The sequence below is a fragment of the Acomys russatus genome, chromosome 17, assembly GCF_903995435.1.
Source record: "Acomys russatus chromosome 17, mAcoRus1.1, whole genome shotgun sequence".
Lineage (NCBI taxonomy): Eukaryota > Metazoa > Chordata > Mammalia > Rodentia > Muridae > Acomys > Acomys russatus.
Genome location: NC_067153.1, coordinates 25,706,843 through 25,731,946, shown reverse-complemented (window position 1 = coordinate 25,731,946; position 25,104 = coordinate 25,706,843). Strand labels below are relative to the sequence as shown.

Genomic DNA, 25,104 nt, shown 5'->3' with positions numbered 1-25,104 from the left:
GACCTTAAAATTCACAGTGTTAAAATCTGTATTAGCTAAGACTCTCCGGAGAAACCAATAGGGAGAGAAAGGGAAGAGAGGAGAAAAAGCGGCAAAGGCAGAGGCAGACCGTACCAACAGCCAATGAAAACACTGGATCGTGTGATAATGGAGACAGGCGAGTCCCAAGACCTTCAGGACATTTCCGCAAGAGCTAACAGCATCATTTCTGCATGTAGGCCACTAGCTCAAGGCCAGAGAACTGTTTTAGGTCATGTAAAAAAAAAAAAAAAATAGTGCTTTAGGTTGAAGGCCACCAGACCAGAGGAATTCTTTCCTGGCTGCAGGAGGGTGGTCTTTGAATTGTGTTTGGCTTCAGCTGACTAGATGAAGCCTACACATGTTACGGAGGAAAACCTGCTTTTCTAAGTCTAGGAGTTAATCCCACCCAGAGACACCCAGAATGATGTCTTACCAAACATCTGGGCGCCCCACACCCCAGGCATGTCAACACATAAAATAAACATTTTAAGGCCATCCTTTATCATCTTGGTGCCTGTTTCCAACTCCTGAAACTCCCACTCCAACCAAATTTTATTTTGACTAGTGTACTTAGAAGGGCATTTGGGGACAGGCATATTGAAGTAATCTTGTGAGTTTTTTTCTCCCTTCTTTTTTTGTAGCCATAAATGATAAAATGCCTAAAAATAAATAAATAACTTTAAGGAAGAAAGATTGTATTTTGGATTTCTGAGGTTACAATGCATAGTAAGCTGGCCGGCTGTCTTATTTTTGTGAGGCAGAGCATTACAGTGGAAAGATATGATAGAGCAGGCTTATGGCAGGCAGGCAGGGAGGAGGGAGGGAGGGGGGAGACAGAGAGGGGAGAAGAGAGAGAGAGAGAGAGAGAGAGAGAGAGAGAGAGAGAGAGAGAGAGAGAGAGATTTCTTCAAAAACATACCCACTGTGTTAGTCACTTTCCTATGGCTGTGATAAGACACCAATAAGACACTATGGCCAAAGCAACTTATAGAAGAAAGAGCTTATTTGGGCTTAGGGTTCCAGAGGGTTAAGGTCCACGAAGACAGAATAAAAGAAGGAGCAGATATGGCAATTTAAACTGCAACCAGGAGGCAGAGAGCATGCTGGGAATGGTACAAGGCCCTCTTGGTGCCATACTTCCTTCAGTGAGGCCACATTCTCTAAGCTTCCCAAACAGAGCCACCAAGTAGGGACCAAGTATTCAGGTCCCTGGAACTATTGGGGACACCTCATTCAAACCACCAAGTTCCTCACCCCCACCCCCACCCTCGCCACCTTCCCCGTGGACCTACTGTATCCAACAAGACCCTAACTTCCATCCCTCTCAGCACTCTATTCAAAATTCAATTTCCTCTGGAAATTCAATCACTGGTTGACCCTAGCCCTCACGGTGCCAACGGTGTGAGGAAAAGCCCTCACTCCAATCTCCTCGGGTGTCTTTCAATCCAAGGCAGAGTGTCTACAGTATTTACATTCCTGATAACAGTTTTCCCGACACACAGACATTCTTGAGGAGGAAGCCGAGAAAGTGACTGACAGTTCCTCTGTGTCCAACAGCTTCTTGGATCGAGTCCAGAAAATGAAGCGTTTGAAGAAGCTGCTTTGACGCTTGGTTGACAGGCCAGGAGGGCAAGCTGTGAAGCTACACAAAGGTGGGAGCTCCCTTTCCTGCCCTGTTGTGGCAGTCTTGGGGTGTCACAGTGGCCCATCTGCCCTGCAGGAAAGAAACTCCTCACAAGCGCTCACCTGAGGGGCCTTGGTAACGGGCGTGGTCTAAGCACGGCCATTGCTGCCAGCCTCCTGGGGGCTGTAGAGACACTGTTGAGCTCTCTTGCTGAGCAGGTGGAGCAGTAGAAGATCCACGTTGTATGAAGACCAATGCAACAGGCTAGTTCAAGGAAAGAGAGATTCTGGAAGCACGTGGTCATCACAGCCATCACGTCGTCCATCAATGTAGCTATGCCTTCTCGTGGTTGAAACACCCTCTTCTGCTGGATGCTCTACAGCACAAAAATCCTGCCATCCCTTTCATCTTCTTCTGGTCTTTCTGGTGACCCCAGGGCAGAGAGATGTGCCCATTTGAACATGGTCAGGTGCCATTGCTGAACTTCGCTCGGTAGTAGAGACTGTCACTTAAGGACTGCTCCGGCAAGCAGGCCCTGGTGAGGGAGACCCACAGGTGAGTATAACTCCAAGTGGAACTAAAGATAGCATGAAAACAATAAGGGATGGAGGGAGGGTACATGCACCTTTGTATTCCACAGTAAAAAAACACATTTATATTCCATGGTGTAGGAGGAAGCTGCATGTACACATTGTTAATGCCTTAGAGAGCACACACTGTTAATGGCTTGCATGTTCTGAGATAGCTTGGCTGCTAGAGGAGTACAGATGGAGTTGATATCATCAAACACTGACTCTACTCAGGAGTCCAAGAAGTGCCTGTGTCCAGCCATTTGGAAAATAAAAGCTCGAGGTGTGGTAAGGAGAGCCACAGAAATGTGTCTAAGAAAATGGCGGGATAATTCATTGCTGTCACTCTTGGTTGCCCACCAGAACTAGGAGGTAAGACCTTATTGCTGAGGACACACACACACACACACTTTTGTTTTTTAGGACATAGAGAAATCTAAATGGAAATGACCCGATGACTTCCTCCCTGCTGGCTAGCTTTCATGGAACAGAAAGGTGTTGTGCAGGTTGCGGAGGGTGAGCGGTCGGGGAGAAAAGATATCAATGCTATAACTGTGGCCAAGCCTGAGGCCTATTAAGATGTGCTCACTGGTACAATGGCGGCGCAAAGGTTATCGGGGATAACCAACTACTTTTGGATTGGATTTGAAGCCTGCTCCATCAGAGGTAATTCAGCCAGGCCTCTTGACACAGCAGTCCCTCATTTGAAACGTGTCTCGCTCTGCATGGTGGCACATGTCCATTGTCCCAGTCCTAGAGAAGCTATGGCAAAAACATCACCTTTACCAGCCTGGGCTACATAGCAAGTTTCAGGTCAGCTTAGGCCATATAGCAAGGCGCTGTCTTAAAAACAAACAAACAAACTTATTTCTACCAGCAGTCAAAAGGTTACTTCTGGCAGCTATTCCTCAAATACACAGCTGAAGGAAGGACCCGGGGCTGTTCTGGATACCTGTACATACCATCTTTCTTAGTCTGACTCAGGAACATTTCTGCCAAGGGGCAGAGCCAAGAGTACCACTGTGGGATTCCCTTCTATAACAGTAGCATAGAGACACGTGCAGGTTGTCTCCTTCCTGAATGTTCTAGCCCACATTCTGGTAGTACTATGAAAGAATTAGCAGGTAGTCTGCAGGTCTGGGCCTGGGGAGCCAGGCTTCACTGCCACTCTAGAGTGCCTGATTTGTGTGTTCACTCTCCAGGAGACAGCAACATGCCCCTGACTTGAAGAGTTGGTATATTGCCATCAGGGTCCCGGAACTGCCATGCTTACATTTCCTGGGCTTTCTTAGCCTGAGGGGGGAGGACAGAGAGACAGGGCGGGGGTTGAGGAGACACAGGTGTTAAGGATGGAACTAGAAATGATCATCCTGGAGGGTTAACCCAGATCCAACATAGATATCTTAGTTGGGCGCAGTGGCACACGCCTGTAATCCCAGCACTCAGGGAAGCAGAAGCAGGCAGATCTCTGTGAGTTCAAGGCCAGCCTGGTCTACAAAGTAAGTTCAGGACAGCCAAGGCTACACACAGAAACTTTGTCTCCAAAACCGAAACAAAAAGAATATGGGTATCTTGGGAGTGGGAGCGGGTAGCATCCTTCTCCCTGCTGCCCCTGGGGGTTTCTATGGAGGCAGGAGAAAGGCCCTAGAGTCCAGGGAGGGCCTGGAACTAGGGAGTAGCAAAGCAGACAACTGTTCTCTGCACATTTTGGGCAGCTTCTGTGTTTTCTCTCTGCAGACCTGCTCTTCTTGCCTTCTGCTTGGAAGAGCATAGTGCCTGCTCCTAAGCATTTGAGTCGGGTGAGTTCAGAAGAAGATTGTGTTGCTAAATCCTCAGACAAGCATCCGACCCAGACTGAACCAGACCACTCTCCCCTATACCTCAACCACTCTCCCCTACACCTCTAACAGTCTGAGTCTCTGGGCCAGATGCCCGCACTTCAGAAGAGGCCAGCTCTCTCTCTCCCTCTCTCTCTCTCTCTCTCTCTCTCTCTCTCTCTCTCTCTCTCTCTCTCTTTCTCTCACTGGAGGTAGCACCAACACTACACCAAAGCTTCAGGGGATGAAGCCACCCAGGAACGAGGAGGAAGAAAAAAATAAAGGAAATATATGAGCATCTTTCACCCACCGCATCCCTCCAAGTCCTCCCATCCTCCCCTCCGAGTCTGGCCCCCAACTCCTGCACAATTTTCCAAGTGACAATTTGGGAACATGGAATTGAGGTGCCAGTTACTGGACTGTCATTTGGCTCGCTCAGGACATTCCCATTAGATTTTTTTTTTTTTTGGTCCAAAACATTAACCTAGGTCTGGTTTAGCCAGAAGACACGAATCAGGACGGGAGAACACAGCCATGTGCACGCAAGGCTGCCCCTGATGCAATGAGCCGGCAACTCTTCACGAAAGGGGTGGGGAGAGGAGTGGTTCCCTCTTTGTTTCTTTGCTGGTTTGCTTGCTTTCCTAACAACAGCCAAAGCCCTGGAAAGCTGGGTGTAAATAAACTACTTTCTGAGAGGGGTCAAAAATTTTAATTTTAACTTTTTTGAGAGGGCTGCTATTTAAAACCATCTTTATGTAAACACCAGCTTTTATTCATTTGCTAGAGGTGTGTATGACCCACAGTTTCCCCAAAGCAGAGCTCATCTTGTATAAAACCTCATAGTGCACAGGTATTGGAGACATCTGTGACACTGGTGGCCTGGCTCTGCAGGGACTGGTTTCTGAGTTTCAAGCTCACCGTACCTTATGAGGCCTTTTCCAAGGACTGACACTTTAGAGGAAGGCAGCAGTGGGGAAGCTGAGCTCCACCAAAAAGGGCAAACAAAAGAGATAGTCTTGGGCTTATGATCGGGCTAAGAGTAATTCCACACTGTATCATTAATTCTACCTTGCATAGGCACCAGGGAAAGTACAGGGCACTGTAACATGGTGCATGACCAGTGTAGGGTTCAGGAGCACTTTGACAGTGACCTCAGAGGACCTTTAGGAAGGAAACAAGGGCTGTGTATAGGACCCACAGCGGAGAATGGACCCAGGTAGAGGCAACTGGATGGGCAGGGGGCTGGAGTGGGAATTGGGGGCTTGAAGGGCCCGGGCATGTGAATAAGAGCGGGAGCCAGTACCAAGTGGAGCAGAGTGAGCTGGGATGCAGTGGGCCAAGAAGCCATAGTGAAGGGCTTCACGGCCCTTATGGCAACTTTGAGAATGACCTTGGCAAGGTGGCGCACACCTTTAATCCCAGCAGTCAGGAGGCAGAGGCAGGCAGATCTCTGTGAGTTCAAGACCAGCCTGGTCTACAAAGCAAATTCCAGGAAAGCCAGGGCTGTTAAACAGAAAAACTTTGACTCGAAATAAAAACAAAAACAAAAGAAAAATTGCTGCTTGAATGGTATTGGTTACCGCAACAAGTTAAATTACCAATACAACACCCCACCCTAGCCTGAGAGCAGACAGTCACACCTAAGCCGCTCACTTCCGAGTGATTCACTCGCTGGCAAGAGGGTGGAGGTGTGTGAACAGACAGCAGCAAAGCCTCTTCTCCCAAGAGTCATTGGCCAGCTCATTATCCTCCCCATCTGGGCTGGAAATGCTTGTGGTAACTCAGCCAATGAAAGCCAGATGCCCCGCCCTCCTGATGCCCCTCCCACCCTCAGTGACGGCTCCACCCCCAGGAAGGTGAGGTGGGAGTAAGTTGTACACGAGGTGTCAAGGTGTTGTGGAAACCACTGGCCATGGGGAGTAGGTGGGAGGTCTGGGAGGAAAATCAAAGAACTGAAAGCATGGAGCATACGTCAAGTTGACAAGGCGCTAGGATGGAGCTGGAGCCCGGGGCTGTGGGAGAACAGGGAGCATTTCCGGGAAACCCAGGCAGACAGTGGGGCAAAGGGCACTGGCTGCAGAAAGAGACACAGGCAGGTAGGCACGTGAGCTTTTATGCAAACCAGAGACATCAGCAATTATTACAGCGAATATTTAGTAAAATGCTTGCAATTCTCCCGCAGGAATCAAAGTGTAAACGAGATCCCCCCTGACTTTAAGAAATGCCGATTCTAGGCCGGGCGTGGTGGTGTATGCCTTTAATCCCAGCACTCGGGAGGCAGAGGCAGGCGGATCGGTGTGAGTTCGAGGCCAGCCTGGTCTACAACGCGAGTCCAGGACAGCCAAAGCTAACACAGAAAGACCCTGTCTAAAAAAAAAAAAAAAAGAAGAAGAAGAAAGAAAGAAAGAAATGCCGATTCTATCACAGCAAACATCTCTGAAAATTAAGGAAGAGGAAGGGACTAACTAGCAAGGGAGGCCACCAGAGAGGGATCTCAGCATCATCGGGGGTCAGGAAGACTTCCAGGAAACCATACCTAGGTAAGGGCCTGTAAAGTAGCTATCTGATGAAGATGGAGGACGGAGGGGTCCATCAAAAGGCTAAAGGAAAAGAGTTGGGGACAGGAGTTCCAGGTGGCCATAGCTACGTGGTGAGAGGGGCGTGGCCAGTCACGTCAGTTTGCCCCTGAGGGTGATCCACTGCTAAACCACGAACTTCAGCCCATGTCTCCCTAGAAATCATACGAGTGGCTCATAAAATGGGCTCAATAACTGATGGCCACATGGGTGCTCTACTGTGAGCGGCTTCCGCAGCCGCAGCGCCTCATCATTGGAGAGTCTTTTGTTTCTGATTTGAGAAACTAAATTTGCGGACCAGTTCACTGAGAGTCATTAGACTCAGCATAGTCAGCCCCTTGTCTGTCTGGGGAAGAGCAGCGAATGCGTGGGCGAAAAGTCCTGGAGGCTGCACCTTTTGTCGAGGGCCGGAATCATGCCTCCGTGGAAGCCTAAATAAAAAGCAACACAGGGTGAGGCCCACCTTATCAGGTCCACTAGAAAAGAACAATTCTATCCTGGGCAATTCCATTGAGTAAGAAAATGCTCTTTTAAGCCGGGCATGGTGGTGCACGCCTTTAACCCCAGCACTCGGAGGCAGGGGCAGGCGGATTGCTGTGAGTTCGAGGCCAGCCTGGTCTACAAAGTGAGTCCAGGATGGCCAAGGCTACACAGAGAAACCCTGTCTCGAAAAACCAAAAAAAAAAAAAAAAAAAAGAAAGAAAGAAAGAAAATGCCCTTTTGTGCAAGCAGGCAATGTTAGGGGCTGTGTCTAAAGGATGCGACAAAGGTCCAGGCTCTCTCCACCCGTGTCCTTTGAGCAACTGCTTGCTCCAGACATCTTTCATGATGTCTGCATAGCAAGATTAGGGGCACGAGAGGCAGGCATGCGCACCACTCTAGCAACCTGGACTTCCTAAACCAAGGTCCCCTCTCCTGTAGGGCAAGTCAGTATATGTAAGTCACAGGAGACATGCACATTCACAGTGTGACAAGAGCCAGCATCCTTAGGACCTGGAACCAAAAGTAGCTGACACAAATATGTGCAGGCTCATCCTGCTTGCTGGGCCTTGAGTGATGGAACCCGGCCTCTGACTCAGGAGTATCCTGTCTTCTGCCAGCATCCGGGAAGTTACTATGTAGGATAAGGCCCGACCCTTTGCAGTTCTTGACACACCCTGTGTACACTTACATTTCAGCATCCTTGGTCATGCCCAACGAATGCCCCTGAGCTATAGATTCTTGCAACTGTTGTGGACCAGAGAATCTAACGAGTCTTTTGCCAGGGCTTGGATATGAATATGCCTCATGGTTGCATATCCAAGACTGCTGAATTCTTGGTCCCCAGCTGGAGGCCACTACAGGGAGACAGCAGGGACTTTAGGAGGTGTTCTAGCTGGAGGACGCAGGTCACTCAGTCATGTCCAGCCCTTTCTCTGTCTCCCTCTGCTTCGTGGTCACTGTGACTGAGCCTTGCCTGGTTGTGATAGATAGAAACCTCGGAAACCACCAGTCATCATCAACCCTCATTTAAAGCTATTACGTCAGAAAAACAAAACAAAAAAAAAAAAACCCGGCACAGCCCTTTTAGTCACTCTCTCAACAGATGCTGCCTGCTAACTTGGCAGAGACCTATAAAGACAGTACTGGGGGCATCAAAAACACGAAAGTCAATAAATAACAAAACTGAAAACCACTGAAATTACCTGGGAGAGAAATTTTTATAAACAATATAAGGAATCATCTTTATTTTAGTTTTCTGTAATTACATAGATCTTGCTAAGTAAACAAGGAGGATATAGAGCAAGACGCTCGGGTCCTGAAGTGCTCTCCTAGGCCAGGAGCTGCCTCTCCACGTGCAACTGATTTTCCAAGGGTTGGAAATGGTCTTTGATCTTCCTGAACCATTTGTCTTCAAATTCTTTGGAGGATGCAACCACCAAGGCAGCTAAGGCTTCAGGGCCAACACACTTCACCTCTGAATGAATCTCCTCTTTTATTTTTTCTGGGACAATATCTTCCCCCATAGCCTGTAACAGGAGAGAAAAAGAAAAACAAAAACACTGTCCCAGCTAAAGAGGCAGCAGACAGAGTGTTAGATCATTTACCAGCTGTAAAGCCTTTCTCACAAAACACAGTGGGACGGCACTCCCCCATGCCTAGAAGTCTTGTTACAAAGCTACTATCACAGGTGCCAACTGCCCTGTTTCCATTCTTGTTCTCCCACATGACAGGATCCCTGAGTCCAAAGGTGACAGCTGTCCCCCCTCCCCCCCCCCCCAGGCTCCCAGGAACACTGAGTCAATGTTTCTATTGCAAAGACTGTACTGCAGACAATGCAACTGTGGGCTTCCCTCTTCTGGTGAGAGGCTGGGGCTCAAAAGGTAGGGCCAGAGCTTGGTCAGGGTATGATGCGGGACACCTATCTATCTCTCCCAAGTGCCCGCCAAAGAAATCGAAGGCAGCAAAGAATCAAGCAACAAGTTGCTATGTCCTCCTCTCACTGACCTGGGGACACCACAGTCAAGGCCCCATAAAGGCACAATACTGCCCCCTCCTGGTCACAATTACAACTACAGGGACACAGACTCAATCTGGGGATTCAGACCTAGTTTCTCTTCTTCGGTGAGACAACTCAAAAATTAGGTTCCAGAAAGCCTTTCTGTAACCTCACTAGGTGGTCCTTTGGTAGTGAGTAATGACTGTGAGTAAAATAAAATCCTGAAAGTTTCCAGCTTGAGAATTTACACAGCCCCCCAGCAGGGACGCTGTACAGGGACGTGGAGACACTAACCAATTCCAGGCTGGCTCCTCCAACCTTGAGATCTAATGTGGCCACAAAAGCTACAAGTGCAACCAACAAATGGCTCTTCACAAACTACACATTGTGGGTGGGTGCACATGTGTGTGGTGTATGCTTGTGTGTGAACATGGAGGGGGGTTATATGTGCCTTTGCTTGTACATGCCAAATCCAAAGAAGGAAAGCTTCTGTCACTCTCTGCCTTATGCCCTTGAGATGACCTCTACTGAACCTTAGACTGGCTGTTTGGCTAGGCTGGCCAGCCAGCAAGCTTCCAGGACCCACCCACCCCTGCTGCCCCCAGTGCTAGGGTTACAGGCACCTACAACCACGCCTAACTTTATGTGGGGGCTGGGGATTAGGATGCAGGTCCTCGTGCTTGTGCTTGCCCCAAATTACACTATTTTTGAGGTAATTGTCAATGAAATGCTGTGTTTATTTACTGAATGTCTCTACTTCATCAGTTCTGTGATGCTTCATTTTTGTATCTCAGTGTCTCTAAAATCATGAACTGACATCACACAGTAACTGGCCTTTTTTCTTTCAGCGGCATCATAATGATGTGTCCTATAAGTGATGGCTTCTTGGATTTGATGAAAATTAGTTTGTATTTATTTAGAGACAGGGTCTCTCTGTCATCCTGGCTGGCTTCAAACTCGTTATGAAGACCAGATCGGTCTTGAACTCACAGAAATCCACCTGTGTCTGCCTCCCAAGTGCTGGGATTAAAGGAATATGAAGCCGTGCCTAGTCTTTAAATCTAATTTTTTTTTAAATATGGGATAAAACACCAGAAGTCGTTATCTTAGAAGGAAGCTACTTGGGAAGCTGAGGTTTTACATTTGAGGCCAGGCAGGAAAAAACAGTGAGAAAAAGCAGCTGGAAGGGTGTTAGTCAGTAAAACACTTGCTTTGTGAGCTTGACGACATGGTTTTGGATCCACGGAGGCCATGAAAAAGCATCTGGCATGGCGTGGTAAGGCCTGCGATCTCAGTGATGACAAGACAGGAAGAGGAGACAAATGGATCCCTGGGAGCTTGGGGCCAGCAAGCCCGGCCTACACGTCAACCTCAAGGGCCATGCACACCCACGCTGCACGCAAGCATTTGCCCACACCACATACAGTGATTGAAAGAGGGAAGTGGGGAGGGGATCTCAGAGCATGGGATGCATGGTGAGGTTACCAGGGCGACAACTACAGTCCATGGCACATACACCCTGGGGTAGAAATGGAGGTCACCAACAGACCCCGCCCCCCCCGCAACTGACTATAGGTGGGTGCATGAACCTGAAAATAAATGTTGCAATGTGAAAAATATGTCCTATTTTAATTTAAAATTTTGGAATATTTAAAGGATAATGACTGAATTGATACTAACGTGACTTCTCCATCTCCCTGTACTGGACAGTTTTATGTCAACTTGACAAAAGCCAAGGTGAGCTGAGAGGAGAGAACCTGACTTGAGAAGATGCCTCCATAAGATCAGGCTGCAGGCAGGCCTGTAGGGCATTTTCTAAATTAGTGATTGACGGAGGAGGGCCCAGTCCATTGTGAGTGATACATCCCTAGGCTTGGTGGTCCTGGGTTCTGTAAGAAAGCTGGCTGAGCAAGTCATGAAGAGCAAGTCAGTAAGCAGCACTCCTCCATGGCCTCTGCAGCAGCGCCTGCCTCTAGGGTCCTGCCCTGTTTGCATGCCTGTCCTGACTTCCTTCCATGATGAACAGTGACACGGAAGTGTAAGCTAAATAGACCTTTTCCTCCCCAAGCTGCTTTGGCCATGGTGTTTCATCACCGCAATGGTAACCCTCACTAAGACTCTCTCTGAAACATGCTTTAAGAACTCTTTCAACAAGAATTCAGGCAACCACATCCCACTTAGACTTCAATGATAGTGCTTTTATTAATTTTGAACTTAGGTTTATAGTTACTATTTATATGTAGGGAGTGATATTTATTTCCTATCTATAGAAACAAATAATAAAAGCTTCCATTTAAATTTGCCTGTGTTCATGTGTGAGCATATGTGAGCGCACATGTATAAATGTGGAGGAGAGGCATCCGCCTTGAGTGTGAGTCATCAGGTGTGTCTGCCTTGTTTTCCACACTTGGCCTAGACGCCATGTAAGGGTAGGTTGGATGGTAAACTCCAAGGATCTGCCTGTCTCTGCCTCCCAGTGTTAGCACTGTGAGCACCACTAGACTCGACTTTTCGTTTTGTTTTGTTTGCTTGATTTTTGGAGGCAGGGTTTTTTTCTGTGCAGCCCTGGATATCCTGGGCTGGCTTTCTAGAGCAGGATGGCCTCAAAAGGCCTGCCTCTGCCACCCTGAGTGCTGGGATTAAAGGCGTGCACCGCCACACCCTGCTCTTCCTATTTTTTTTTTTTTTTTAATGTGTTTTCTGGGGATCCAATGTGAAGAATGCAAAGAAGAAAGGAAGGATGGAAGGAAGAAAAGAAAGGCACGCTGACGGCCATCTATAGGTCTAACTACGCTGGAGGCTGAGGCAGGAAGAGCCCCTGAACCCAACAGTTGAGGACCAGCCTGGACAATGAAGGTCACTGGGTGACTTCTCACAGCAACAAGCAAAGGAGCTAATACCCTGGCGATGATAACAAGTATGCAGTGAGTGTTTCTTAAAGGAACAACGTCAGTATGCATACAAAGAGTCAGGGTCATGGTAAAAGCACTGGTGCTGACCTAGAGGCCAAGCAGGCACTTTGGTATGCTAACAGGTGCCAGTCAGCCACTTGTCCAGGGTTTCTTTGGGACCTGACACTGTGGAGACAGGTGTGTACCGGACGGAAGCACAAGAGCTTAGGCACATAATGTCCCACCGCCATCCTTCAGCAGTGTCCTTTACAAAAGGCCACCTCTAGAAAGGGCTCCGAGAGGCTTGAAAAGGCCTTTGCATTTCTCTATAAACATCAAAGACGTGGCGGGGTAGACAGAGCCGCCGGAGCACGTCTCATATCTGGCCCACACAGCCTGCCGCTGCCCTTCTCACGTTGGGGAGCTGCCACCTCTCTAAGCCTCAGTTCCAGCTCTGCCTGTCTTCGCAGGCTGTGAGGATGAGGAGGGGCGTGCATAACACTCCTGCACAGATATGAACGCTCGCCCATTGGTTTACGGTTCGGCACCATGGGTGACTCAGGAGCGATGGCAGTTGCCTTAACACGTACAGGTCCTGGGCTCAATCTCCAGCAAAAAAATTAATTAATCGGTTAATTCCACATTGAAACAGATAAGATGGGCATGTTACTTAGGATGCTCAAGCAGGCAGGCCCTAAAGGACACTGGCAAGAACAAGAAAGGCAGGTAGGCTGTGAGTTCAAGGCCTGCCTGGTCTATAAAGTGAGTCCAGGTCAGCCAGGGCTATTACACAGAGAAATCCTGTCTCGAAAAACCAAAAGGGGATAAAAGGCAGGTACATAGCAGGGGAATGGTGGGGAAGGCCCACTCTGATGACCTGGGTAACAGTGGAGGGAGACAGACGACATAAGATCTCATCCTGTTTAGTACGTGTTAGTTTGGGAATAGCACAACACCACGATGCTTCGCTCTGCACCAATCTGAGGGGACACGCACCGCTTCCATCAGCAGCAAAGTGTCTTCCCTGAAGTTGAACTCCTTCACCTTCCCTGCGATTTCCTGCTGGCTTCTCAAGTTCTTCTCCAAAGCAAATGATGTTTGCTGAGTTCGGGTGAGCTGAAGCAGGAGCCTGAAAAACCAGAAAGTCTCAGTGTGAGCAGCTCCGCCATAGGGCGGCAGGGGGCACAAGCCCCGAGCAGCCAGGCACTGAGCGGCTGGGAGTCCTGCTGGCCTCACTAGAACCATCGCAGTCCATACAGTTTGTACCCTGTGTGCTTCTGAATACAAGTGACACAGTCACACACACCTTTGATTCCAGCCCTTAGGAGGCAGAGGTAGGTAGGTGGGTTCATTGCGGATCTGAGGCCAGCCTGGTCTACAGAGTGAGTTTCACGGCAGCCAAAGCTACACAGTGAGAAGCTGAGCATAAAACAAACAAACAAAAAGTGGCAAGCAATGATAATTAAGAACTTGCTAAATATTGTTTTTTAATTTGTAGTTAAGTCTCAGTGGATTTTCCAGAATTAAAAAAAAAAACAAAAACAAATTTCTCTGTTCTCATCAAATCACAGATCAAGTCAAAGGCATTCCCCCTTCACGGGAAGGCTCTGCAGCATGGACTAAGTACTAAGCACTGGGTACTGTGCACTAAGCATTGTGTATTCATTATTAGAGCTAAGCACAAGAGAAGGCTTTTTTCAGATTTCTGCCAGACACAAACAGGAAGGCCCTTCTTTCCAAAGGCTCTTCTCCTTTAATGGTATACACATTTTAATGGCTCTTCATGGATTTTTGTGTGTGTTTACAATTTTACCATTCTATCTCGAGCAAGAACAAGAGCTGCATTTTCTCATTTGCTTTTTTTTCCAAGACAGGGTAGTGACCATTGGGCAATTTCTGTCCCTGGCTTGCACCATCTCCCCAAGCTCCCAGAGGTGGCCATTTGCTGTTTTCACTGCCCCTCCCCCATCTTCCTGGTGTCACATGGGACAGATACAAGAGAAGGTTCCTTCAGTTCTTCAGGGGCCTGACCCATCCTCCTTCAAGCCTCAAACTACGGGACTCTTTTTGATTCCTTCTCTTGTGACAAGGTCTCACTACGCAGTCCAGGCTGGCTCTGGGCTCCTGATCCTACAGTTTCAGTCTCCCAAGTGCTGGGATTCCAGGCCCAGCCAACAGCATTACGCAACGATTCAGCATTGTGTCCTGTTGTGGTTTAGTATTCATCTCCCATGTGGACGGGCTTCCTCGTATTAACAGAACATTAGAAATCCTCAAGTCCACTTCCTGACCACTGTAAATAGAGCGGTGAGAAACAAGGATGGACAAGTGTCTTTGCGGCGTGTTGACTCGGACTGCTCCAGGTATACGTCTGGGAGTGCACAGCTGGTCATATGGTAATGTTATTTTTGGTTTTTGTTTTGGGATGTTTTTTGTTTTGTTTGTTTCAGACAGAGTCTCTATACATATAGCCCTGGATGTCCTAAAACTGTCTGTGTAGACCAAGCTGGCTTCAAACTCACAGAGTCTACCTGCTCTGCCTCCCCAGGTGCTAGGATTAAAGGTATGTGTACCAGGCCCAGCTTGGGCTTTTTTTTTTGTTTTTGTTTTTGTTTTTTTTTTGAACCCCACACTAGTACCTAGGTACCCACCAGCCATGCATAGTATTCCTCCTTCCCTACATAGCATGTATGCCAACTTTAAAATGTATTTAATGAAGTCTTTCATCTCTTTAAAAAAAGGCAAAAACAAAGAGCCTTTGTCCACGTTCGTCCCTGTGTGCTGATGTGCCCTCACTCAGCTTACCTGGCACGAATCAGAGAGGCGCACGCTTTCATCCGAGCCTCCATCCACACTTCTTGTCTCCGTTTTGCCAGACAGTTCTGCACAGTCTTTGGAGCCGCCTCAGCCTTCCGCGCAGTACAACCACTTGCTCCCACGGTAGGCAGTGCACTCTCAGGCAAGGTCACTGGGAAACACAAAAGACAGCCTGTTCCAGAGTGTACAAAGGAGGGACTGATAGCCTTGTCACTTGAGGTGACACTCCTTTGTCCCTGGGGTGACGCACCCAGCGCTGGCAGATCTGGCCCTGGATTCAGGTGTGCCTCTGCCAATTTACACCAGCTCCAAGGGTTGAGAGGGTGCAGAGAAATCAGTTTTTGCAGGCAGAGGGTCATCTTTTCCAAGCTCGGCAAACTTGAAAAGATAGCCAGGTGAAGGTAGAGCACCGTGGTTAGATGGTCTGAGTTGGTTGCTTTGCTTTCCTGAGAAGGAGCAAAAAAAAAAAAAAAAAAAACTTAACTGCAAAATGCTTTCACATAAAAATGGGAGCACCTGAAGGCCCAGGTGTGCGCTGTGAACCAGAAGTGGTTTTAAGTGCTACATGGGTCAGGTGAACATAATCCTTCCACAGATTTCCTGTCACAAACCATATCCTGCAAGTTGTACGTGTACACACACACACACACACACACACACACACACACGAAACAATGAACCTAGAAAATTGCGGGAGGGCCCTGCTGCTGAAGGTCCGTGACTTGGCAGCTCTCTGAGCTCAGCACAAGATGGAGGACTCCCTTCCCCTAGCAGGGCTTCCTCCCCTCTGCCTGTCCTTATTTGAAGGACGTCCCTGAGCTAGGTGCCTGGCCCATCATAGAAGTAGCCTCTGACACAGCTTCCTGCAGAATGCACACACACACACACACACACACAGAGGCAGGCACATTCCTATACTGAGTGGGAAAACATGAAACAAAGCCCCACATAATTTACTTGGCGATTCCATACCTACCCAAACACTGTTGCTTATAGTTTAGCCTTATCAAAAAAAAAAAAAAAAAAAAAAAAAAAAAAAAAAAACCAAACAAACAAAAAACCACATAAGGTCTATAAGAGCCCTGGGTTCCATTCTGAATACAGCTGTGCCATGCCTGCCACAGATGAGGCCTGTGAAGCAATGCATTCTCTAAAGTCAGGCTGTGCACTTCTGAGGTAGCGCAGTCTGTAAAGGCGCTTGCTGTCAAGCCTGAAGACCTGGGTTCCATCTGGAAACCGTGGGGTGGGAGGAAAAACCAACTTCCACCAACTGTCTCCCGCCCTCGCCCTCGCCCTCGCCCTCCACCTGCCACACTGCTGGGGCATATGTACCCCACCACCCTACATAAATAAGCAACACATAAAAACATTGTTTTAATTATGCCTTTTATTTCTAATCAGATCGTGTTTGGATTCTCCCTGCCAAATGCTACCATTCTTCCGCTGCTATCTATAATTCATTCTATTATTCAAAAACACGTGGGGCCTGGGAAAGCAGGTGGGTGGTAGTATGAAGCAGGCACACACACTGCTATGCTCGGTTTGAAAACGAGGGTTTGGCAGCTGGTCTGTCCCTCTTTGGCCATTAAATTCCATTTAAATGTGTCTCAGGGATTTTCCCAGTACTGCAAAAATAAAACAATGGAGACTAGAGATGACTCGGTGATTAAAGCACTTGTTGCTCTTGCAGAGATCCCACGTTCGGTTCCAAGCACCCACACTGGGTAGCTCATGACCCGCTGTACTCTGTCTCCGGGGGGATCCAGTGCCTCTGGGATCCTCGGGTACCTGCACTCACATGCCCATACCCACACACGTGGATCCACACACATATATACACACACATAATTAAAAATTAAAATAGATCCGAAAAATCTAAAACAAAATCACTCATGATCCTACAGCTCTGGGTATATATTTCTCATAAAAGTAAAACTTTGGAAAAGCAGATTTTTAGGCAATAATTTTCATCTTAGGGCAGAAAAAGCATTCCAAGAAAAATAATCACATCTAGAGCTCCAAGCTTTGCTTCCATAATGACACTGCTGATGGTTTCCGCTCACCAACTCCACTTCCAGCAAGAAGTTTGTCTTTGGTACAGGAAAGTGTAGGACAACAGATAGTGGAGCCACTCACCAAGTCTGCCGCCATCCCCAGCGCCTCCTCGTGTCTCCCCAGGTGAGCCAGACACCGAGCCTGGCCTTCTTGGACATCCCTTTTCGTGGCAAAATTGGTAGATGGCAACTGTTCGGAGATACTGGAGTATTCCTGCAGTGCTTTCTGGCAATTAGTAAAAGAAAGGGAGCTGGGTGTGGTGGCGCACACCTGTAATCCCAGCACTCAGGGAGGCAGAGGCAGGCAGATCTGTGAGTTTGAGGCCAGCCTGGTCTACAAAGTGAGTCCAGGACAGTCAGGGCTACACAGAGAAACCCTGTCTCAAAAACAAAACAAAACAAACAAATAAACAAACAAAAAGAAAATAACAAAAAGGAAAGGAAGACATAAAGAAGAACAGGGAAAGGACCCAGTGCAGAGACGACTTTTTCCTATGCAGAAAATAGTATTATAACCAATCCTTCCAATGACCTATGGGAGACCTGAATATTTCACTTATTAATGTTTTTCTAAAAGATAGAGACATAATGGCTACAGGTTATAATGTCTACAATAATGGTAACTATCATAGTATTAGAGAGAGAACATTCTAGAGGCAAACAGAACAGGCTTGAGTCCTGGTTTTACTGGAACTTTATGTATATGTATATGTACACATACATATGTATGATACATACACATATATACCTAAGTCTGTACATAAGTGTGTGTGTGTGTGTGTGTGTGTGTGTGTGTGTGTGTGTGTGTGTGTGTGTGTTGAGACATATATAACTCTAGCTGGCCTGGAATTGACTTGAACTCAGAGAAACTCACCTGCTCCTGCCTCCACAGACATATGCCACCAGACCCAGCTATATACCTTATTACTAGCTGCACAAAGATGAAATGGGACATGTGTATGAAGGAATCGAGTATCTAATTGTTCAGTCTTCCCTTTTCTTGCATATTTTGGGGCATTTCATCTCGGTGACATGTTGGAGATTCACACATGAGTGGCTATAGAGCCTGGGAAAGCAGACCTACAGGGACCCTCATAATATTCTTTGGTTGGAATTATGGAGAAAAAAAAAAGAGAAGAAAAGGAAAATGGACCCCATAGCAAAGACCAAGACTTGGGATTCTAAAATTATGCACAGGCATCACAGGAGACCCAATTCCTCTCCACCAAGCACTGCTAACTTGGCACACCTGCTATTGTTGATAAAACAAGAGCCCACATCAAGTATTACACATGTTGACTCCTACCTCATATTCTTGCCGTCTGTAGGCCAGGTCCCCTCTGAATTTCTTGAGAGTGAGAATGTCAGCATCATCACTAGTTTCCGCCTCTCCATAAAACCACTAGAAACCAAGAAGATAGCATCTATGACGGAAGAGTGAAGCTATGCTTTTCCATGCCACGGCCAAAAGTAATTTCCCATAACACAACCACCGAAACGTCAAGGATGCACTTCTTCAGGATGAGACTCGAGGGACAACAGTGGACAAAGAATGGCTATGCTTTGCTTTTTAAAACAGTGTCACAGTATATGCGTCCCAAGTGCTGAGATTACAGACCTGTAAGATCACACCAGACTAAATGTGTTGTTATGTATGCAGTGTGTGTGTGTGTGTGTGTGTGTGTGTGTGCGCGCCTGTGCCTATGTGGTGTGACGGCCAGAGATCAATGCCAAGTTGTCTTTCTCTATCAGTCTCCATCTTATTTTCTCAAGACAGGGTCTCTCACTGAACCTGAAACTTACCAGTTGGCTAAACTGCTAGTGCAAGCCCCAGGGCACTCCTGTCTGCACCTGCCAGTACGATTGCCATTCCCAGCACTTTCCAGGAATGCTAGGAATCTGACTCAGGTCCTCATGCTTGATACCAGCACATCCCCCACTGAGCTACCTCCCCAGCCACCAAGACAACCTCGATGACGACCTGGCTTTCTTAAAACATTTGTATGCATTATGCGTGTGTGGACACATCCGTGCTACTGTCAGTGTACACTTCCCTGGCGTCGGCTGCCTCCTTCTACCCTGTGGGTTCTGGTGACAGTATTTGGGTCACCAGCCTGGGCTGCAGTTGAATTCACCTGCTGAGCAATCTCACTGGTGGCTCTGCTTTTTATTAAATTTGTCACAAATAGAGTCAGTGAGATGCTTCATTGGGTAAAGGTACTTCTCATCAAGTTAGACAACCTGACTTTGATCTATGGGACCCACGTAGTAGAAGGAAAGAATCAACACCTGCAATTTGTCTCCTGACCTCCACACAGTACCATGGTGCACACAAACACACACACACACACACACACACACACACACACACACAAATAAAATAAAATAAATGAGTGTAGTTTAAAAAAACTCTTAATGATTGCAAATATAAACAAGTCAATAAGGTATTTGTTGGGTTTTTTTAAGCATACGTTTTTCAACCACAGTGAGAGTAGTGCAAATAAATGACAGCCACCTTGTACAGTTCCAACGACCCCTTTCAGTGGCATCTGATTTCCTTTAGAGCAATTTAGAGTGACAAAAGACTGACAATACTATACACAAGGCATAGGAGACTGTGATTATGGGAAAAGTGCTATTGGGAAAATGGTACAAAGGCACACAGAGAATCTGGGCAAAGAAAACTATAACCGGAGGTGGACTTGTGTGCATCCCAAAGATTCGGAGGCTCTGAAGACATGCCTGTAAGAAGACTTCCCTCTTTTGATTTAAACCCACTAGAAACAGAGTGAGATTGAGATTTAACTACCAAGAAAGTGCACAAACAAGGATGAAAAGCATTCTGCGTGCCCACTTTTCCAGCCCCAAAGAAGCATCTCCTGCTCCCTTTTGTTGCTGAGGCTGAAGAAAGTCTGTGTCTGAATTCTGTTGAAAACACTTCACTGAGTATCAAGGCTCATCACAAGCTTGCTAAATTAGTTTCTCTCCTTCTCCTGAGCCATCATAGTAGGGAAAACTTTGTTCTATTCTTCAAACAGCATGTCACACAAGACAAGGTATTTGAGCCATAGTTAGCTTCAGTAATCTGCAGCCAACTAGTCACACACTGTTTTTAACTAGCCACCCCCAACTTCTTAACAATAAAAAAGCAAACCAAAATCCAATTTTCATTATCCTACACAAAATTGGCTTTAGACTATTTTATTCTCCCAGGCAGCCAGTAGGCCTGCAAGGATGCTGCTGCTGATCACCTGGGCTGAGCTCGGGACAGGGAGGAGGTGTTTGACACTGGCCGGCAGGCCTTGTGAGTTGGGAATAGTGAGGCGATCGCGCTGGCAAACCTCCGACTGGACAGTGACGGCGACCCGCCTCGCTGCAGGCCGGCTCCGGTGAGGAGCGCCAAGAGGGCAGCCGTCTCACCTGCGGCTCGCAGAGCTTGGCGCCGTAGGGGGCGGGCGGCTCTGGCCGCCGCTCCGGCCTCTGCTCGAACACCGAGTCCTCAAATTCGCCGCCGAGCACCCAGCACCCGGCCTCCATCGCGCGCGCGTGCAGCCGGACCTCGAAACGAGGTGACACCCTGAGCGACGCCCATCACCCAGCCTCCAAAGCGCGCGACCGCAGCCAGGAACGGAGACGAGGTGGTGCCTAGAGCGGCACCGGCGCGCGGCCCACACGGAAGCGGTGGACTGTCGGCCGGAGCGTAGCATTCTGGGAGTGGTAGTCTTTCAGCGGCTGCGCGTATAGGGGGCTGTTTCTCAAATTGTTGTTCGTGGTGGAGCAGAAATTCTTACTTGACTCTGGGTCTTCTTGAACCTCACAACAAAAGGTTTGACATCTCTGTGTCAGAAGATAGATAGAGTACTCTTTCCCTGCGTACCCTGAAAAGTCGGGGTCCTAGTTACCTTCCTAAGTACTAGTTTTACACCACTGGCAGTATTCTCGTTTTGTTTACCCCACCCTCATTTTGTTTTGCATTTTCTGTCTTCTCCCAACAACAACGGCGAGAAAGGCACAGCAATTCCATTTTCTAAAGAGCTATTGGGCTTGAAGAGGTCAGGTAAACTTGCTCAAGCCCAGCGTCTTTGAAGAAGAGATCAGAACTATTCACGCATCTATAAAAAGGTAGACATCGAAATTTTAAGGCTCGTTAGGACTAGAAGAATTTTGAGAGTTCCAAGAAATGTCTTGACTCTAGAAAGTAAAGATCATGGACAAAAGGCTGGCTTGTGTAGTACAACACTAACGCAAAGCTTTTCTATTTTCCCGCACACTTGCTGCTCTTCCATTTGTCTTTCGGGGTTCTTTCTTCAGCTCTGTTTTCTACGGTATAGACTCATACAGGGCAACCCAAATCACCTTCCCTGAGCTTCAGAGTTCATCTGCTTATAATTCACAAAATGCGCAACTTAGCTGCATATTCAACAGCGTCATTAGAAGAGCCCACTCAGGCAGCCCCCAGGCAGTAGCTACTGATGGGTTCACCGGGGGAAGTCCATTTTTAATAGCTAGGGTTTTGTTGTTTTCTCATCAGAAATGTAATACTCCATATTAAGAAAAATTTGGATATTATAGAAAAGTATAAGAAAAATCCATAAGGCCAAAAAAAAAAAAAAATTGATGTCCTAAAAGGGGAGATATTTGCCCTAATTGTGGCATGCTCTGTCTGAGAGGCTAATACAGCATAGTCCTGAAGACTGCAAGAGCCAAGTGTGTGGGGCTCCGTGATCCTTGGCTCACTAGGTGTGCAACGCAGTATGTGAAATGGGTATTGATTACAATAAGGTACATAAAGCTTGTCAGATGGGCAGAAGGCGACAGAGTCCATTCAAAGTCCCTGGGGCTCCAGGAGCTGAGAGCCGAGCAGAGGCTGTTTGGTCCCGGAATGCCTTCCCCCTGCTCTGAGGCCAGCCCCCTCTAGCCTCCTGCCCACCTAGCTGAGCTGGAGCTTGTGCTGTAGTGGCCCCACGTCGTTTTAGGGCTTCCTGCAGGTAAGGGATAGATCTGTGCCCTTTGGACTCAGTAGTTTCCAACCTTTTGCCACTAAGAAGCTCCTCGGTTAATTTACTCCCGCAGCCGTGGCAGGTTTGTGTATAAAATGGAGCTATGTTTCTTGACTAATACTTGCTTCGCTGTCTTTTGAAAAGCTGAACCCAAATCAGCCTGAATCAGCCAACCCACACTTCTACCCGGCTTGAGTCTACCAGCGTTGCCTCACTGTTTGACAGAATTGCAGCCGACAGTGAGAGTGTAGCTGCTAGGTCCCTCAGAAGCCTGATAGCAAACTGTAGTTAAAATTAGGACTTCTTGGGCTGGAGAGATGGCTCAGTGGTTAAGAGCACCGACTGTTCTTCCAGAGGTCATGAGTTCAGTTCCCAGCAACCACATGGTGGCTCACAGCCATCTATAATGTGATCTGATGCCCTCCTCTGGCCTACAGAAGTACATGCAGGCAGAGCCCTGTATACATAATAATAAATAAATAAATCTTAAAAAGAGAGAGAAAAAGAGAGAGAGCTGGAGAGTTGGCTCAGTGGTTAAGAGCACCGTCTGCTCTTCCAAAGGACCCGGGTTCAATTCCCAGCACCCACGTGGCAGCTCACAACTGTCTGTAACTTCAAGATCTGACACCCTCACACCAATGCACATAAATTTAAAAAATTAAAAATATTTTTAAAAAAAAGAAACTCCATTTTTTTAAAAATTAGGATTAAAAAAAATATCCACTATTGCAGTTGACGAGGCAGGGTCTGGGAATCTGAGTTGCACCACACTGCCTCAGTTTATAAGCCCCAGGACAGCAGACCAATGAAGCAGGAGGCCATTCGATACTGTAACAGGTAAATCTCCCCCCTAAGCTTAGAAAACGAAGGTGTGAGATGGTGTTAGGGCGGTGGTTCTCAGCCTTCTGAGGCTGTGACCCTTTAATGCAGTTCCAAATGTTGTGGAGACCCCTAACCATAAAATTATTCCTGTTGCTACGTCTTAATGTAATTTTGTTACTGTTATGAATAGTAATATAAATATTTTTGGAGATAAAGGTTTGCTAACCCCCAGATTGAGAATCACTGTTAGGACTAAATGGGATTTTTATAGCTGTCAAACTGAGTGGCTGTGATTTTTAAAAATCTGTTTCTATAGCTCATTGTTATAAAATTCTTATTTTTTATTGCGGTGCTTGTTTGAATTGCCATCACAAGGCAGCTGCTACCTTTTCAGGCAACATTCCTTTGCTGCTGTTATTCCCCTGCCATGGCGTTCCAGCACTGTAGACAGTGGTAAGGAGGTTAGAGACTCTTGCAAGCCTAGCTCCACATAGGCCTTGGCCAGAGCAGCTTAATCAATGCCTGTGAAATGGATGGGTGGCTGTAAAGGAGCACCTAGGCAGGCAGGAAAAGTACTTCTCAGTCATGGCTCACATGTTGGTGCTCTACCAGTGATCTGGGGAGGGTAGAGCCAGTGTTTCCCTGTGACAGTGGCCCCACAGTCTAGACCATGAGCCTGCATGCCTTCCTGCGTGCCACAACCTTAAATGAGCCCTGCTCTCTAGCCAGCTGTTCTCAACAAGCCTACCACAGTCTGCCCTCGGGCGCCCCCTCCTCTGGCAATGCTCCTTGTCCTAACCAGGTACCAACTCACCATTTCCTTTATCAGGAAGCCACCCCACCCCCACTGCCTTTTATCTGATTGATTCCTGGAATCCTTTCCTGGTCTCCCCTCCCCTCAGCCTGGCTCTCATGGCTCTCGTCTCGGTTCACACACCATTTCCAGGGCACTTCACATTTCCAGAGACTGGCATTGAGGCTCTTTTTTTTCCCCCTAATATTCATTTCTCAGTCACCCACACTAGACCATGAGGTCATTTAGAGGCCTGGATAGGTCCCTCACCTCTATGTGAGTGGTTTCTGGCACTCAGTCGTCCCTGATTCTTGTTGAATGGATTAATCTAAACTCCCCTTACCACACAGTATTCTCATATGGATTGTCTGCATCCTCCTGTGTCTGAGGGCCTATGCATGTAGCCCTGTGCCCATGTAGAAACCCTAATAAAGTGGGGAAGTCAGATGATAAACATGGGCACAACCAGGTTACTTAGTGACATATTTTGACGCTGTGCTGGGGTCGAGGTTTGGTTGTGAAATGTATCCCACAACCCTAGCTTACAATGCTTGTATGGAAGGCTGCAGAGCCCTTAGGAAGTTGGGGCTGACTGGAGGGGGCAGGTCACTGCGACAGGCCTCTGCAGGTTATACCTGCCTTTGCTTCTTGCCCAGGCTCTCCGCCTCTTGACCCCTCAAGATGTGAAAAGCACACTCCAGCCCAGGACTCAGACACTTCTGCTACAATGTTGGCTTTGCCATAACAAACTGAAATCCCCCTGAGACCACGAGCCCAAGTCCTCCTTTGTTTCTGTGCAATGAGCAGAAAGTAACTAACAAGCTGAGTGAGATGATGACTGGACTTACTTGATGCAAAAGCACCTTCCGGACGAAACACTCTCTTTCCTTTTCTAACCAAAGCAGTCTTCCTTTTAGCTACGCTTTTGGCTCTGTAGAGATGTATAAATATTTATTTTTTCACTTTTCAATCTTTCTTTAAAATTTGGGTGGGAGGCAAATGCCGCAGTCCATGTATGGCAGTCAGAAGGCAACTTTCTGTGTTAGTTCCTTCTTCTAGCATGTGGCTCCCAGGAACCAGACTCAGGTCACCAGGCTTGGAGGCCAGTGTCTTAATCCAATGAGCCATCTTGCCGGCCTTTCTGTCTCTTTTGCTAAAAACTGCCCTTACTATTTCTGGCATGAGTGCTATCCTAACTCTCATGAATAATTTACTATATTTCTCATATTCTGCAAATTTTTTAGTTATTCATTGATTCAACTAAAATCTGTTTTTATCTGCTGTAAGAAATATCCTCTTCTCAGAATGGAGCATGCAGTGGTGAATAAGACCCGTAAGCTCCTCACACTCAGGGCTGAAGAGATGGCTCAGCTGCTAAGAGCACTTGCTGTTCTTGGGGAGGATCAGACTTCTTTCCCAACACCCACATCAGGCAGCTCACAGCCACATGTATCTCTAACTCCAAGGTGTCTGCTGCCCTCTTCTGGCCTCCAGAGACACCTGCACACAAGTTTATCAACACACACACATACACACGCACACACGATCTATCTACCTATATATAGAGATCTATATTGAAAAGATCCTTGCTCTCATGGAAGTTCTATTTTAGGAGGAGACAAAGAATAATTAGTCCATCTT

The 25,104-nt window shown here is 47.4% G+C and overlaps 1 protein-coding gene across 1 annotated transcript; it reads right to left on the bottom strand.

The window, feature by feature from the left end:
- Positions 1-8,395: 8,395 nt before the first annotated feature.
- On the bottom strand, positions 8,396-21,300 carry C17H8orf76 (chromosome 17 C8orf76 homolog). The gene is made up of 6 exons (XM_051159644.1): positions 20,269-21,300; positions 18,155-18,250; positions 16,931-17,074; positions 14,783-15,240; positions 12,974-13,106; positions 8,396-8,616 (listed from the first exon to the last, which is right to left on the bottom strand). The coding sequence occupies exons 1-6, from the start codon at positions 20,383-20,385 to the stop codon at positions 8,419-8,421; spliced, it is 1,146 nt and encodes a 381-aa protein (XP_051015601.1). The 5' UTR covers positions 20,386-21,300; the 3' UTR covers positions 8,396-8,418.
- Positions 21,301-25,104: the final 3,804 nt, after the last annotated feature.

Coding starts and splice junctions, on each gene's coding strand:
- C17H8orf76 (XM_051159644.1), bottom strand. CDS start 20,385: ATGGAGGCCGGGTGCTGGGTGCTCGGCGGCGAATTTGAGGACTCGGTG. Junction 15,241..16,930: donor TGGGGATGGCGGCAGACTTG/GTGAGTGGCTCC, acceptor GCTCCTTCTCAG/GAAAGCAAAGCAACCAACTC. Junction 13,107..14,782: donor GCCTCTCTGATTCGTGCCAG/GTAAGCTGAGTG, acceptor CTGGTTTTTCAG/GCTCCTGCTTCAGCTCACCC.